A 17,862-nucleotide genomic window follows, 5' to 3' on the forward strand; every position below is an offset into this window, starting at 1 on the left:
ATGAGCCGAATGTTTATCAAATAACGTACAAGAGTAAAATAAGTATAGTATAAAGAAAAAAATTAGTAATATTCACCATATTATGTATGAAAGCCGTGGTGTTGTATTTTTAAAATGTTGCAAATTGTTGCATTTTAAAGGAATCTACATTTATTTATATATGAATTCACTTTTCGGCTGTTAAATATTAGAAAATTTGCTAATCTTCTAAAATTGATTAATGCGAATATGTAATGAATTGGAATTAAGCAAGTTGAGCTAAAATGAAGTATAATAATAATAATATAAATATAAAGGGTGGAAATTTATTTATTTATATATATTATATAATTGTATATTTATTTATATATTATTTTATTTTATTTGGAAGACAAACAGTGAACTTAAACCATATAAAATCTAACCTTACAACTAAACACCATTTAAACGTCTCCGTATTTAAATAACTACAAACGATTGTGGCGTCGCAACGCCTAGAATTAAATAATTAAAGTAAAACGTAAAACAAAAACAAAAGTAACAACGATTTGAAAAAAAAACCCAAGAAAAACGTAATACTTAAATAGAAAATAATTTATTTATATTTGCATTCAACCATCGACTGACTAATGTTCTCCTAATATTATTTATTAATTATTATTATTATTATTTATGTTATGTTTATAAATGTAGATTTTTAATGTGATGTAAGTTTTTTCTTTGCTTATTTAGTGTTTCTTTGGTTTTAAACGTGATATAATAGTAGCCTTTTAATGGCTTAGCATCCGCGAAAGTGCATAAATGTGAGAAAATGAATCAAAGTCACTGGAGTAAAAGTCCAAGAATCTCTCAGCAAATTTTCATTATATTACTAGGACTTTCATCTCTTCTGATTCCAGTGGATAATAGTAACAATGGAAGATTTTTATAAACACGACGAATTTTTATAAACACGGGCAGCAAATCTGTTTTGGATATTTTCAAATGTGTCCAAAAAAACTGTAATCTTTTGTGTTAGCCCACTATTACAATTCTGTGTACATAGGCAATAATATCAACCTGTGCGTTGCACCCGCCTGGCTTCCTTTTTACTTCATGCAAAATAATATGGCGTATCTTCTATTACTCTCACAGTAATTTCTCATTTACACACACAGTAATGTAGAACTTTTTTTTATACGTTGCATTTTCGGATTCTTCCCTAAAATTCATAGAAATGTTAGTAAATTTTCACCTTTTACAAGGAGCGAAGATTGACTAAAAGGTTAGGTAGCCGATGGCCGTAGGTAAATAAGAACAAAAAACAAGGGCAAAAAAAACAATTTCGTGAAAGCGTAGCTCCGTTGAAAGTACTGCATCCCATTGTAAAATTAGTTTAGAGAAAAACTATTTAATTATTCCTCAAAAAATGTATAGGAATTGTTGAGTGGGTGAATTTTGCTATTCTTTACATAGTTATTCACACCATGTGTTTAAATAAAAACAATATTTTCAAGTGATTAGGTACTGATCTAGTCATCCATGGCCACCATTTTAGAATTTACTCGGTGGTGTTCAAAGTAATTTATTTTTGTTGTGTGAAACACATTCATTGATGTATATATTTTTTGACTGAATTTGTCTTTATATTGTTGAATTTTAAATTAAAAAATAAACAGGAATAATGCTAAATTAAATAATTTGTCTATTATCGAAATATTACAGCGGAGGTTTAACTAATGGAAAGCTTAGTTTTCAGACACTCTTAAAGTCAAAACTGGGGAAAATGGTATCGACGAGGCAAATGAGTAGCGTTGGGGGTGGTAACGGAAGCAGTGATGGTGCAGGCCCATCACACGCGGAATCTGTGTCCGTGTCCCGGGTGACACGACATTCTAGCGCCTTGATGCCGGGAGGCTCATCGCCGCACTCTAGCACTGCTAAGTGCACCGTTGTAGTGCCTGCAAAGACTTATAATACCAATTTAATGGATTTGCCCATTGAAGTTATCGAGAAAATATTTTGTTATCTGGGATTTAAATCTGTTTCTCATCTTAGAATGGTTAGTATTTCCAACTTATTGGTTAGAGTATGAAATTTGTTTAAATGTATGAAAAAGCTTTAACAAAAAACAAAGGATTTTAGTTGAATCATATAAGTAGTTTCATAAATTTAAGAAACACTTTGTAGACTTATTGAGATTACAAGTGCATTAATTTCTTGCAGGTCAACCGACAATTCAACACAATATGTAGTGGGATATTAAATTCAACATTTCAACGCTTACAAAATCAAATGTTGCATAGATTCCATTCAATCAAAGCTAAAATGCCTCGAAGAGAATCAGCCCGTAGAAGCCATCCATTGGCTTGCGAGTCTGACATTATTGAAACTTTGCATATGAGATTAAGTTTGTTACAAATGACTTTTGGTAAACATATAGAGAGGAAACATTGTTGCTTTTTTCCAGGAGAGGTAAGAAAAGTTACTTCTTAAATCTTAAAGTAGCAAGGTTATGATTAATAGCCATCATTTAAAATTTTCAAATGATAATTGTATTCAATTACAAAGCTTCTTAGCGAATTTGACACGATAAGAATAATTCTTATTAGTGTTTGTACTTACTATTGAATGAATTATATTTAAGTTGAATTTTCAAGTTATAGAGGGCTTTAAAAAGAACTTTACAACATTCATGATCTGATTTGTATATTTTGTCTTTAGATATTAGATGAAGTATACAGTATTTTGTCTTATCTTAAAATAACAACTAAACTGGCAAGGCCATACAAAGTAACCGATGAGCTCTTTGATTTGACAACAATGGCTATGGAGTACTTTAAAGAACATATAGAACCAAATTTACCAGAGATTACATATTTTGGAACAGACTTTTTTGACATCACCACAGCATTTTCACGTAAGTATTTAACTATTTTTAAATCTTGTACTTATCTTCATATTCTGTTCTAAACAGAAGATCATTGATGTTTGATTAGGACTTGAAAAACTAATTGACCTTTCATAGGCATCCCAAATTAATTACTTTAGTATAAATAATCATAATAGTGACTAAAGCTATTGTTTTTTGTAATTAGTGTTATAATGTTTAAATGGTTTTCCTGGTCATTGAGTACAGAAATAGACATGTTAATTACATAGTGGTACAATTGTATAAGTAAATGGATTGATCTTGCAAATTTTATTAACACAGATTTTTTCATCAAAAGCTTGATACTTAAGGATACCTTGTTGCATGTGTTTGACCAAAAATATATTATTTTTGCCATGCCTTGATATTTACAATAACTTCCAATGATCTACTAGGTTGATATTGGACCTTTATTAAGGTCCAATAATAATGTAAGCTGAGTCCAGGGTACATACACCTTTCATATTATAATTAGTACCCAAGAATGGGACTGTGCTATGGTATAAATCAGAACCTGAATATGTGGTTTAGATGTGTTTGTTATCGAAATTGGAATACTGTTATTTGTATTTTGAACATGATTCCATCTATGGATGAACTACTCATCAATGAAGGAACGGTGGTATAAAAAGGCCATAATTCAAAAAATATATCAATGATTATGTGAATGTACTGATAGGATAGCTACCATCTTGTGCAATTCTGATGCAGTGCTGTCATGACTTCTAATCTGGATGGTGCAACCACCATTATACAACTAAATTAGATCTTCATCTTCTGTCAAGTCTGCATGAATGCAAGCTATGGATTTTCGCACAACTCATTTGTATTATATTTGTGATTACTAGACTCAAACAGGACAATTTTTTAAATTTTAGCTGGTGAAAGTAGCAAGTCATACATTTGTCTAGACTCACCACCTGCTGGTTTTGATTCTTCTACATCACAACAACCAAATAATTCAAATGATTGTCGAGCTTCATCACTGACCATGTACATGGAAGAGAGTTTGCCTCCATCACCACCCCCACCCCAAAGTAATATGGTACTTAGGAAACGAATACATCGCATTAAACAAGGAATGAAGAAGTGAGTTATTTTATTTTTTTTAATTAAACAAGTAATTGCAACTAAGAATTACGGGAATATCAACTTTTTTTTGATAGTTCGAAATCCTAGATGGTTTTATTTTTAGATTTAGAGTTGGATAATATCAGTAATGGTCATCACAAAGTTAAAGTAAAAAATAATAAATTACAAACTTCTCTTCAATACGTATTCTACTGAAGCAGCTTTCCATAACTCAAGGAAAGATTGCTGCTTTTTACCTTTCCGAGTTGAGGGTATGAGACAACACCAAGCCATAGCACACTACTATGAAAATAGTTGAAGACATGTACAATCCTGCAGAAGTTTCTGCAAATTTGAAACACAAGTCATTGACAAGTCGTCGTGGCCTAAAGGATAAGACGTCCGGTGCATTCGTTGTTGCGATGCACCGGTGTTCGAATCCCGCAGGCGGGTACCAATTTTTTGAATGAAATACGTACTTAACAAATGTTCACGATTGACTTCCACGGTGAAGGAATAACATCGTGTAATAAAAATCAAACCCACAAAATTATAATTTGCGTAATCACTGGTGGGAGGACCTATTGTGAGTCCGCACGGGTAGGTACCACCGCCCTGCCTATTTCTGCCGTGAAGCAGTAATGCGTTTCGGTTTGAAGGGTGGGGTAGCCGTTGTAACTATACTGAGACCTTAGAACTTATATCTCAAGGTGGGTGGCGCATTTAAGTTGTAGATGTCTATGGGCTCCAGTAACCACTTAACACCAGGTGGGCTGTGAGCTCGTCCACCCATCACAGCAATAAAAAATAAAAAAAAAATAAAAAAACCATATTTATAAACATAATATAATCTAGGAACTTTCATTCTTCAATATGGAATTTTAACTAAACACATGACAATAAGATGTCATGTTACTCTTGACTGGTATGGTATTTTTTAGATATAATGATCAACTCTCGGCTTTACGGAGTGATTTACGCAGCTGTAAGCGCAAAACAGCACTTCAACAAAAGCAAATCGCTGAACAGCAAAAACAGATAGCTGAACAGCAAAAACAAACATTAGAGTATGCCAACCGTCTTGATGACTATGATAAGAAAAATGAGGAAACCAGTCGTAAATTTCAAACTCTATTACAGGTATGAAAAGTAGAATTTAAAAAATTTATATCATTGCCAATAAAAATGTGAAATCTAACAAAAAAATAATCTAAAATTGACATGCTTTTACTATTTTTATTGTCTTCCTAATATTAATAGTTAATAATAATTCACAATCGGGAATACGCTTCCGTTAGTGACCACATTGTCCTTGACCACGAAAATGATAAACGATAATTAAAAATGCGAGATTAAACTGTAAAAGTAAGCCTATAATTTTCAAAAGCTTCCTGAACATAAACTAATTACTAATTTACACCCTGTTTAATTTCCTAATAACGATTTAAAAAATTTACTATTCGAATTATCACATCATAATCACATTATATTTCATACAGGAATTGAATAAATGTAAAACAGAACTACAGTTTTGGCGATCTCGATCACCGGCTGTGCCTCCATTGTGTGCGGAGTGCGGGGCCTCATTGCGTCTTTCACCATCATCATTTGCGCAGGTCAGTCTTTCCCATTATTACAATAGATGTATTTTTGTAATTGATTGTAAGATTATCATGGTATGTGTTGTGTGACGCAGTGGGCGGCCGGAAGCAGTGGTGAAGATGCGGCCGAAGTAGCCGTAGAGGCGGTGGCCGTGGCGACCGGTCCCGAAGTCGTAGTGGAACTCAAGGCGGAGTCGAAGTCGAAATCAGAGCCGAAAGTCGAGAAAAAGCCAGAACCAAAATCCGAGACCAAGGCGAAAGCGGATACGAAATTGGAGACCAAGACGAAGTCTGAAAACAAACAGGAAACCAAAAATAAAGTAGAAACAAAAGCGGAATCTGGAGGCGAAGGTTGCGCGTCCACCCCGCCCAGCCGTCGCCGCGCCTCCGCCGACGCCTCTCCGCCCGACCGCAAGAAGCGCAGGCTCACCCGTCCGCGCAAGCTCTGAGACGCAACGCCAAGGTGAGTAAGACATCGCAACTGATACGATTGCCGGCCTTTTAGTTTACTTGACACTTCAAGACATTTTTATGCTTCTTTATCTCCCATCTTGGAGACACGAAGACGTCCAAAATTTTATTTAATTACGAAAACCATATGTTTACAAGCGAATCTCTAGATTTCTATGTGGCTGTTAAAAAGATGCATATAGTTATTTTGCGCTAGTACCTTTAACCACAAATGTCTAACATTTCGATTCTGATGTTTGCACGCCTAGAATAACGGGACTGACTAGTTGATTCTATGTTATTGGGAGCGGGGACTTCCATCAAACTCGCTTTTGACGCGGGCCAATAAGTAATGGTTTTTGTGATTTATTGAAATTAATGTACGTACGACAATCCGCATCCACTATATCTTAGTAGAGTTCGTATGGGTGTTACAAATGGGCAATAAAAAAGTGAAATGGTTCTATAATAATTGGTAGTTTAAGTTAAAGATTGGTTTCTTCCAAAATATGTGAAATACTTTGCTCATCTGATAACAAATACTTCAAATGAAGCTATGATATGCAGTTTACTGCATTATTAAAAATAATTATTTTGAGAGAAATTTAGTATCTCTTTATTTGTAGAATTTGTTTCAGGTTCCATTTTTGTTAGCTTAATGTTATTTTCATAGTTTAATTAAAAATATTGTTTATAAATAACATAATAGATCAACCGCAAAACACCACTTTCATGTACAAATTTAACACAATGTCAAACAATATCATTATTATCATCATTTTACATTTAATTTTAGAATTGCAACCTAAAATAAGTCATTCTAAATGTAAAGTTTATTTTAAAAATGTATAAATTTGTCTTAAGGAAATATTATTTGAAAAAGGTACTGGTAGTGAACTATTTACAGATGTGTGTTCAATTGTACAATTACGCTGCATATTTTATTTATATTCAATTTTAAATTTGACAAGTAATGCTTAATTGAAACTTTGTATTGCACAACATATTTTAAAGTTTTTCAAACGAGAATGAATTAGGTTCATAAAAATGAAACTGAACTTTAGAATTACAAATCACCTTAACCTGATTTGAACTAACAACACTAAACTCTAATTAAATGTATTTAGAATTGTAGTTATGAAATAAACAACGGTTTCAATGTTTATTTAATTACATGTTGTAATACTAAAGTAGTTGATCATAAGGGCAGATTTTAGCAAGTATTGCCCCGGGCAGTATTCATATACCAAATGGCTAGATTCTTGTGGCCGATCGTTTCAAATGTACACATTTAGCTCTGAAAATAAATCACACTGTTATTCTTTGAAGTGAAAAAGAAAGTTCATTTATTTTCAATGTTGTTTTCTAATTTAATTAATGGCTGTAAAAATGTAGTGTTTTATACTAATAGAAAATATCAGTGCAATTTAAATATAGGTTAAGCTATTATAGTTAACTATTTAAATAGGTCATAATAACATTAAATTTTAATAGTCCAATTTTTTTTTCTCATAACACTTAAAATATTCAATACTTTTTACGATCTCATAACCTTTTTAAAATATTTTATAAACATCTAGAACAGTGAAAATACATTAACCTTTCAAGTTACAGAAGTAAAAAATACTTTTTACAGACTTCAAAGACACATTTCAATTATGTTAATATTATTAATTTTAATATTCTTATACCACAAATAATTCAACCTGCAATTAGTAATGCTGTGGTATAATTACATCTAGTACCTATAGTTTTAGTTAGTTAAGTTTTACAGCTCTACTTATATAACTTTAACACATTTTAGGTTACATTTTGTGAATAGAGGTGAAGGTTGATACATTGTGTTTATTTGTAAATAATAATAAATCACATGTGTAATGTACAAATAAATATATTTATTGTTGTAAAATTTTAAACCATGTACAAGGAATGCTTTGTGACATGGTGTACGATTAGAATACAGTAGTTGCCTCGTAAAGCTATTTTCCGTACATTTTGGTTTTAATGAATGTGCTCAATGGGCTTCACACAGTTCTTGCATCATGTCACCAGACAAACTAAAAAACATATCAACCAAATTCAAATATTCTTAATGATAATTGTTTATCGTAAAATGTGCTTTACCATACCATACAGCATCTCGAATACGCACAAATTATAATATACATTTGTGTAATATAATATATAAAAGGTCATTTTGTGCTCCCGATAACCATATTATGGGTCATCAATATACCTTTAACAGTGATTACGTTGCAATTTTAATTATATAAAATCACAAATTAGTCCATTGGTACTTTTGATGTATTTTCGATTTAATTAATAGTTCGTCTAATTTTCCGAAAAATCTGTTCATTGAAGTTTACCTTTTGAAAATAAACAATAATATATCTCATGTGCGATAATTCACGCGCATGGCGGTTGTTTTAGGTGCAAGACAACACAAATGCTTCACCTATTTGGACAATAAACTTTTGTAAGTTACCATGTTTTTTCTTCAGTACCTGCCATAAAAGCGAGCGTGCATCGGAAATGCTGTTGTTTTGTTTTATTACGAATCGAAGACATTGCAAAGCGAGACTGGTACATGTTGGCATAGTGGCAATATGAAGATGTTCAACTTCTATGCCATCTATTATTCTTGTATATAATTTATAATGTACATACTATGTATGCTATGTGTAGAATTGTAGATTGTTTCGGATTCTTAGGATCATAAGACGAATTATAGAATACAGAAAGTACACACATTATTTTTATTATGTTGTTTTGTGTCAGATTCTTGCAGTACCGAACAAAACAGGTAGCATTTCAAAGTACCTTTTGTTTATTGATGCTAGCTGTCGTGGGCATTACTCCCATTTCTCTATATTAAAAAAATGCGGTCCAATTGATTACATATGTTTAAGCAACAGTAGGAAGTCTATGATTTTATTGCAAACGGTTAATTTGAATGTTGTATCGACGCAAAAGCTGTTTTCTTTTCATAAAATTGAATGTTTTATTTCTGAAACTAAAAATCGCAAAGTTTCCTCATTTATCACATGAATGTGCAATCAACAATAAATATTTGAGAGCCTTGCGTTAAGAATATGCATGGTAGTATTTTGTTACAATTTACTATGAATTATAAAATTTAGCTAATTTATTTTCGGTACATATTATTATTATGTACATAATAATACATTTAGGTTAAGTAGTTCACTCGAAATCATTTTCCGATAGGGATGGCCATTGTGTTTGTTCTGTGCAACATAATGTAGTGACTGCTCATATTATTATCTTATTTCAGACTACATATGTGTATGAAATTATTATGAAATTTACTTTATCATAAAATGTCAGGTTAGGTTTGAAAGGTTCACTTGGTATTGTGTAGTTCTTAGGTTGTGCAAAATTTGTTTAATTAAATTAAATGTACACCATTATTTTATTATTACCGACCGTAAAAAAAATCATGTAGTAGTCAGATGCAGAAACAACGCGTCAACGTTTAAAAAATCGATATAGCAAAATTAACCTACACAAATGGTTTGTCATTTGTCTAACATTAACATTGATTAATTTTCAATGACTACGTTCATCCGTAAACTACTTGGATAATAAATCGCACGTTCGTAAATATTTCTAATTTTACGCAATACTATTGAATATTAATCTAAATGACATTGCCCTTTAAACGATATCCGGTAATGAAAAACTAGTGGTGTACAACAATGTAAATGCATAAGATAATACATCTGAATAATAGAATAACATAATTATCGTTTAAGGTAAATAAAATCAACGATATAAGATTAGAGCTTATTTGATTCGATAAAAAAAATGTGCCTAAATTACTGTCGTAGTTAATGATGCCAGGTGTCACTGAGATTGTTGATTTGGTAATGCTTTGAACATTTACTGAGAGTCGAAGGGTTATGGACTTAGAACTCGTGTTAGCTCAATCGAAATTGGTGTAAAATTCGATAATAACTACAAGTCCAGACTGTACATCCTGTTCTGTAAACAGACTGGTACATTACCTGCGGTATTACGCCGTGCGAAAGGGTAGTGTTGATCAGAATCCCAAAATTTTAGCATGTTTGTTGCGATTAGAATTGTTTCTGGGCGCATATTATAATGTCCGAATCTGTCTAGAATTTTTCTCCCGTTTCTCGAATCCGTATATAAAAGTCTAGAACGAAATATATGCCAAGAGTGTCTCCGGAAACACGTAGGAAACTTGCGAAAAGACACGGATATGAGAATAAATAAAACCGAGAAGTAAACAGACCACTTTTTAAGCTCTCTTCTTCTTCTTCTTAGTCGAATACTTCATTGCTGAAGGTCGTGTCCTTGAAAGCCCTTCGGGGCTCTTTGTACCTTCAGCTTCAATTTGCTTCGGTTTTCGGCTTCTCTCAGTGCGTTCGTAACAGAGAGTCCAGTGAGCGCAGTTATCTGATCCGACCAACGGTTTGGTGGCCGGCCGGCGGGTCTCTTCCCTCCTACCTTGCCCACCACAATCAATCTTTCAAGGTTGTCTGGTGGCTAAAGTGGGAATAAAATTCTACTGTAAGGTAAATGGAAGACATTCATTTACTAAACGAAACATCAACAACTTTTGTTTTATTAAATTCTACATCTTGAAAATGTAACGCTTATGTAGCCGATAGCTTAAAGATAAGCTCAAACGGTATTTAACTTTTAAACTAGTAGGAAACGGTTCGACGCAAAAACCTTAAGTTTAACGTTTTGGAAATCAAAACCGACGGCTGTTGTCGTTTCAAAGAGTGTTCCCAATAACCTTTGGCATTTTTGAAAAAAAAAAATGTTTTTCTTTTCGTTAACTTTAGAGAAACTGTTGATGTGTGACGGCAGTTTCATAATATATCGTGCAGCAACACAGGTTGTCATTCGTCACCCCTCGCACGACGTCGCTGCTTCAGGAGCGGCTGACTGTAGGCATTTAAAATAATAAATAAAACAAACCTAAATGTGTGTAGAGTGAATTCAAGGACAAAATTCTATGTAATAAGTATGTCTTCGATATACACAAAACACGAATTCTAAGTCTTACTTCCAACTTGTTAACTTTAAAATTTTTGTTTAAGCTGCATGGCTGCTTGTGTGACATGGAAAATAATTTTAAAGTTGCATTAAATTTGTTAAAACCCGAAAAACGAATAACTCCAATATCAATATTATATCTGTCAATAGTGCAATACTTAAAATTGGTCCACGGTAGAATTTGGCGACATAATTTTTTTTTTTTTTTTTAATATATGGGTTTGTGAATTAATATAAAACGATTTTCTTTAAGTGGAATTACCCATACGTGTTGCAGTAAGAAGATTTGTGGGACTTTTATGTTGTGCTCTGGCGGATGTGTACAACCAGCAAGACTGTCAATTGCTGTAGATATCCCCTTTATATTATAAATAGTATGATATAGTATTTTTAATAGACAGAAATACAATAAATGTGTGAAGTCCAATTGCGTTTTATTTTTTATATGTTCAACAGTTGACTCGCACACATGATCATTACTGTGTTGTACCATGTTGGAATGGTACCGTGCACTCGAAAAATACAACATTAACTACATGAATATCACTAACGGGTAAGGCCAATACTATTGTTTTACATTGTTACGATAACACAGTCGTAATAATGGAATAGGATAGTCGTCCGTAGCTTTATGAGAGCCCGCACGCTTAGGTACCGTGATTAATAGAATATCAGTGATTGTAGGTTTTTTTTCTGTTGGTATTTCTATTCGCGCAATTTTCAGGAGTATTAAACACCTGCACCTTTCGCAGGTCGACATAAATATGAAGCAGAATATCACTATATCAAAATTTTGCTTCGTGCTATATAAAAACCGGATTTTGCGATATAACAGTTACCTTATTTAAAAAAAATAGAATTTCCTATCGTGTCAGATTGTAGAATTAACATAGCAAATAACATGAATATAGAACACGAAAGTAACTTTCCATCTATTACGTTTTCACACCCATACCACTGAAACGATTTTAAGAAATTCAGCATGGTAATAGTTTAAAAATGGGGAGTAAAATCTTCACTCTCTATCCATATCTATCTTTTATCCCTTTGCCGAACACGGGTCTTCGATATCAACTGTAGACCATGCAGGTCGAGACTTCTTTGTTTCAGTATAAGGATACATATTCTTTTATATGATTGATAAATTGTAAAGCTGAAGAGTTTGTTTGTTTGGTTAAACGCGCTAATCTCAGGAAGTACTGGTCCGATTTGAAAAATTATTTGTGATAAATAGCACAGTTACTGATTAAAGCTATAGGCTATAACATCACGCTAAGACCAATACGAACAGGGCCGGATTTAAACTTAATGCCGCTCCTGGGCACCGGAAAAAAATCCGCCCCAATACTGGAATTTTACATAAACTTATAGTTAATATATTTTATTTTTAAAAATTAAAAACTAATTGATTGCCGAAACGTTATCAATATGTTATATATTAAATATTTGTTTTTTTTTCTAACAATTATAAATTTTACACGAAGGGCGACTCATAATTACATTACATAAAAAATAACTAAATTTCTTTAATTTCAGAAAATAGAACAATCGATTATTATTTTAAATATTAATACGTGAAGCAAAAACTTTGTATCCCTTTTTACGAAAATTGCGCGGACGGAGAAGTATGAAATTTTCCACACTTATAGAGAATATAGAGAAGAAGTGCACAATGCTAATATTTTTTTTTAAATATTGCATTTAAGATACATTAAATCAATAAAGAAAACATTACACACACTATTTGACACACACACGCATACTATTTGTTTATTGCATAGACCTGGTTTATTGTCAAACTTTTCTTTGCAGTCTGCCAATTATAGTCTGTCATATTGAGAATAGATTATATATTATTTTCTCTTTATTATTATTTGTCTAAAGTGTAGTCTTGACGAAATCTGTGATTAAAGAAGTATCCCAAGAAGTCCTTGACAATAGAATCATAATAGTGTACAAACTTATAATTTCCATTAGTTATAATAGTCGAATTTTGACTACCAGGGGACCACTAGTTATTTTAAATGTCCAAGGAAATAAATTGATTAAATCATTTTGATTATAAATTTTTACCAAAAGTACCAAAATTATAATTAAAAAATAATGGATGATTTGAATTTGTTGAATTATCAATTAAACAGAAAATCAATCAATCGCTTTCAAAATTTTGCCGCTCTGGGCACTTGCCCCGACTGCCTGACTAGTGTAAATCCACCACTGAATACGAACGGAGCACAAATAAATGGGTCAGCTGGTCCCGTATGTCGCAGAACCGATAACCGTTGAGGCAGACGTGTTCTGGAGCGCAGACCGCGAACCGCCAAACGTAGTGTAGGACGTCCTCCTGATAGATGGAGCGACGACCTGCGCAGGGCAGCTGGCGATGACTGGATGCGTAAAACCGAAGATCGAGTTCAGTGGCGAGCTTTGGGAGACGCCAATGTCCAGCAGTGGACTGCCGCAGGCTGATGGTGATGACTAATAAATAATGTCTCAAAATAGTTCTTTTTTTCTTTCCTGAACGGTTTCACGTACTTTTGAACTCTCTCTTCAAAGTTATTTTCAACTTTCCCTCACGGTACTTGTTCGCTATCGGTCTCGCGGTCATATTTAGCCTTAGATGGTAAGGAACTTCCGCTGCGTGTGCTGTGGAAACCGTTAAAGTTTCGATAAAATAATGTATGACAATTGTTCCCCATTAAAAGTTCTAAAAAAAAGTCCGCGACAGCATACTATGTCTATATGTTAATGTTGGCTTACTACGAGGGCTGCACTAAAGGTATCGGGAATGGAATATTTCCACTGTTCCTGTCATATTAAAATCTTTTTAATTGAAAACTCCTTGGTTTTAAAAATCGAATACCATTTATTTATTTTAAAAAAGATTCTCGGTCTTGTCACGAGGTTTTGTCAAACTTGTTTAGTCGTTGAGAAAATGGAATTGACTCGAGAAAATTCAACAGCGATGATTTATTATGACTTTCGAAGTGGTTTAACACAACCGGATGATTTCTGCATTTGGTGATAAAGCCCCATCCAAAACCACAATTTATCGCTGGTTTGCTCAGTTTCAACGTGGACGTGTCAAGCTAAGTGATCCCCGTCAAGGTCGTCCAAAAACTGCAGTCACCCAAGAAAACGTTGATGCTGTGCGTAAGCTGATTGAGGAAGATCGACATGTGACATACCGCGAAATTCAGGCAACTTTAGCCATTGGCATGAGTCAAATACAAATAATCTTGCATGAACAATTAGGTGTAAAAAAGTTGTTTTCCCGATGGATACCGCATTCGCTCTGTGAAGAGCAAAAAGCGGCTCGCGTTATTTGGTGCGTCAGAACTGTCGAAAGATTTCACGCAGGATCCTCAAATGCTGTATACAACATTGTATCAGGTGACGAAACCTGGATATACGCGTACGAACCCGAAACAAAAAACCAGTCACGAGTTTGGGTGTTCAAAAATGAGTCAAAGCCAACAAAAATTGTTCGTTCACGGAGTGTTGCAAAAAAAAATGGTGGCCACGTTTGTCTCCAAAACCGCCCATGTTACGACTATTCCTCTTGAGGGACAAAGAACGGTTAATGCAGAATGGTATGCTAGCGTTTGTTTGCCACAGGTCGTTTCTGAACTCCGTAAAGAGAACTGCAACCGCCGCATCATCCTCCATCACGACAATGCGAGTTCTCACACCGCGCACAGAACAAAAGAGTTTTTAGAGCAAGAAAACATAGAATTATTAGACCATCCGCCGTACAGCCCCGACCTAAGCCCTAATGATTTCTATACTTTCCCTAAAATAAAGAATAAATTGCGTGGACAGAGATTTTCATCACCTGAAGAAGCTGTGGACGCCCACAAAACGGCCATTTTGGAGACCCCAACTTCCGAATGGAATGGTTGCTTCAATGATTGGTTCCATTGTATGGAAAAATGTGTCAAATTTCGCGGAGAATACTTCGAAAAGCAATAAATACATTTTTAAATAATTTTTAAATAGTAATGTTGTGTCACTTCGTTAATTCCCGAAATTTTCAGTGCCGCCTATGTATAACTTTTTTTATACTAACCAAATTTGTTCTAAAATAAAGCATTATTTGTGAAGTTGTTTTAATAAAGATGATATTAATGCTTATCCGAATGAATGTTATTCATTATAAGTATTTATTTAAAAGAAATTTGGCCTTTACTAATGTGAAGGCCAAATTTCTTTTAAATTAAATACTTTTTATTTCAATGAGTATCTTAGAGTTATCGCAGTTTTAAAATTACATCGCAGCAAAATAATGATCAAGCGCGTAATAATGATACTATATGCAAGGCGGCGGCACAGTATAAGAATAATAACAAGAAAAACCCACATCACTGCAAAATAGGCTTTTAAAATTGTAGATTTTTTTCGACTTCTCCAGGATCCCATCATCAAACCCTGATTCTGATGATTACATAACCATTCGGGAAGTCTACCCTTCCGAACAAAAAGAAAGTTTTTTTTTTATCAGAATGGGCTTAGCATTCTCGAGAAATCTGTGATTTGGTACCTATTCCATACTTGTAACTATACTTGAGACCTTAGAACTTATTCTCGAGGTGGGTGGCGCATTTACGTTGTGGATGCCTATGGGCTCCAGTAACCACTTAACACCTGGTGGGCTGTGAGCTTGTCCACCCATCTAAGCAATAAATAAAGAAACCCTTAAATGGCTCCATAACATTCTATAAAATAAAATATTTTCACCTTGTAGGTACGTAAATGAAGTCGCGGGTAAAATTTAGCGCTATCCCAAAGTAATATTCCACGCGGACGAAGTCGTGGGAAAAAGCTACTTCTATTATATAAAAAAATATATTAAATGAAACGAGATGAGATGGTATGAAGTAATGTCTCAGTAAAATTTCAGGGGAATTTTTGCAAGATTATGTTCAACAGCTTTTTTTTATTTTCTCAGATTTATGCATTGCATTTATGCATTAAATGCTAAACAGCTAATAAATCTATCGTTATTACACATTGTACAGTAAGGAACGAAATATGTCTGAAGACTTACCGGTTCACCTTCCTTCCACTGCCTCGCGCTCCCTGGGCTCAGCGTCGTTTCCGGAGGTGGGACCGTCTGTCCCTTGACTGGTACACGATGAACAATTGTCGCTGGTTCTAATGGTTACGCGTGACTTGCGTTGGATAATTTTTGTTGTTTGTAATAAAGAATGTCTGCCGCGGAACGCGTGTGTTAAGTTACTATATGACGGCGATCTCAGCCCGTAGGCTTGGAGGGGTTGCTCAGCAAGCTTCTGGTTGGCTAGCCGGTCGTCTACAGGCGAGATCGAACCTTACTGTACCTAGGTTAAGATTTGTGTTGTCTTGAAGATGTATTGCCTAATACTCGATATTAATAAAAATACAGAAACACGAAAAATCTGTTTCAGTACGAAACATGCCGCTCACCTTAAAATAATGCAATTGTTTTAACACCACTTATGAAGGAATTTAAAAACTCAGTAACTCAACCACGTGTGGGTGAAAATTAAAAGTACTAATAAAAATAAAAGAAAAAACAATGAGTGACATAATAATAAAAAAAAAGTTAATTTATTGGAAGTGGACAAAGTTTGACTACTGCACGTTTAACGAAGGTATTACCGATTTGAACAGTTACTACGCGAGTAACATTGTCGGACCCGGGATGAAGAGCGTGTACGCGAGCTAGTCTCCAGTGTAATGGAGGAAGATTATCGTCGCGTACCACGACAATGGTGCCTTCACGTATGAGTGGTCCGCGATTGTGAAACCATTTATTGCGTTGTTGGATTTCATGTAAATACTCGCGACTCCAACGTTTCCAGAAGTGTTGAAGACACTGTTGTACCCAACGCCATCTGGTCAGTTTACTCGAAGTAGACTCCGTCAATGCGACATCTGGCAGAGCCGTTAAAGGACCTCCAATTAAAAAATGAGAAGGTGTTAAGGGTAAAGGGTCCGTAGGATCGCTACTCAACACACAGAGCGGCCGTGAATTGAGTACGGCCTCAATTTGACAAAGAAGTGTATGCATCTCATCATACGTCTGTGTTTGTGTGCCTAACACACGGTAAAAGTGATGCTTAAAACTTTTTACACCGGCTTCGAATAAGCCGCCGAAATGAGAAGCGTAAGGTGGCTGAAAATGCCAAGTTATACCTTGTTCTAAAGTTTTACTGTTTAACGTCGATTGTACATTATTATCACGTAAAAATTTATATAACTCTTGTAAATAGTTATTACAGCCAACAAAGTTTCTCCCGCAATCGGAATAAATATCGGTACTCATACCTCTACGTGATATAAATCGTCTTAGAGTCGCCAAAAACGCATCAGTAGATAATTCCGAAACCAACTCGAGATGCACCGCCTTAACCGACATACAAACGAAAACAGCCACATAACATTTGATTACCTTCGCGTTTCGAACTTTGTTTGCACGAACGTAAAACGGTCCAGCGAAATCAACTGCAGTCTTTAAGAATGGACGTTCGGGACGCACTCTTGAGGCGGGTAGCGGAGCCATGGCTGGCTGTAACGGAGCAGGACGTGCTCGAAAACAACGAACACAACTATGAATACGCATACGAATAATGTCACGACTGGATAAGATCCAGAATCTTTGAAATAAAATGTGTTGAACGGATTGAGATCCGGCATGTAAATTTGTGATATGAGCGTTATCGATTATTAAAAACGTCAAATGATGTTTTTTAGGTAGAATCAACTGGTGCTTAGAATCAAAATTCAAAATCGACTTGTGAAGTCGTCCTCCTATTCGTA

At 34.4% G+C, this 17,862-nt stretch overlaps 1 protein-coding gene across 3 annotated transcripts; it reads left to right on the top strand.

Annotated features, from left to right (window-relative positions):
* The first annotated feature begins 1,286 nt into the window (after positions 1–1,286).
* LOC101740676 (F-box only protein 28) lies at positions 1,287–11,488 on the top strand. 3 transcript variants are annotated; one of them, XM_004925152.5, is made up of 8 exons: positions 1,287–1,405; positions 1,711–2,020; positions 2,185–2,433; positions 2,683–2,878; positions 3,769–3,979; positions 4,903–5,101; positions 5,461–5,577; positions 5,658–11,488. In XM_004925152.5, the coding sequence occupies exons 2-8, from the start codon at positions 1,745–1,747 to the stop codon at positions 6,009–6,011; spliced, it is 1,602 nt and encodes a 533-aa protein (XP_004925209.3). In that variant the 5' UTR covers positions 1,287–1,405; positions 1,711–1,744; the 3' UTR covers positions 6,012–11,488. The 3 variants fall into 3 exon arrangements, with proteins under 3 accessions (XP_004925209.3, XP_004925207.3, XP_004925208.3); XM_004925150.5 differs by having other exon boundaries at positions 1,296–1,538; XM_004925151.5 differs by having other exon boundaries at positions 1,296–1,482.
* The last annotated feature ends 6,374 nt before the right edge of the window (positions 11,489–17,862 follow it).

The sequence above is a fragment of the Bombyx mori genome, chromosome 9, assembly GCF_030269925.1.
Source record: "Bombyx mori chromosome 9, ASM3026992v2".
In the NCBI taxonomy this organism is placed as follows: Eukaryota; Metazoa; Arthropoda; class Insecta; order Lepidoptera; family Bombycidae; genus Bombyx; species Bombyx mori.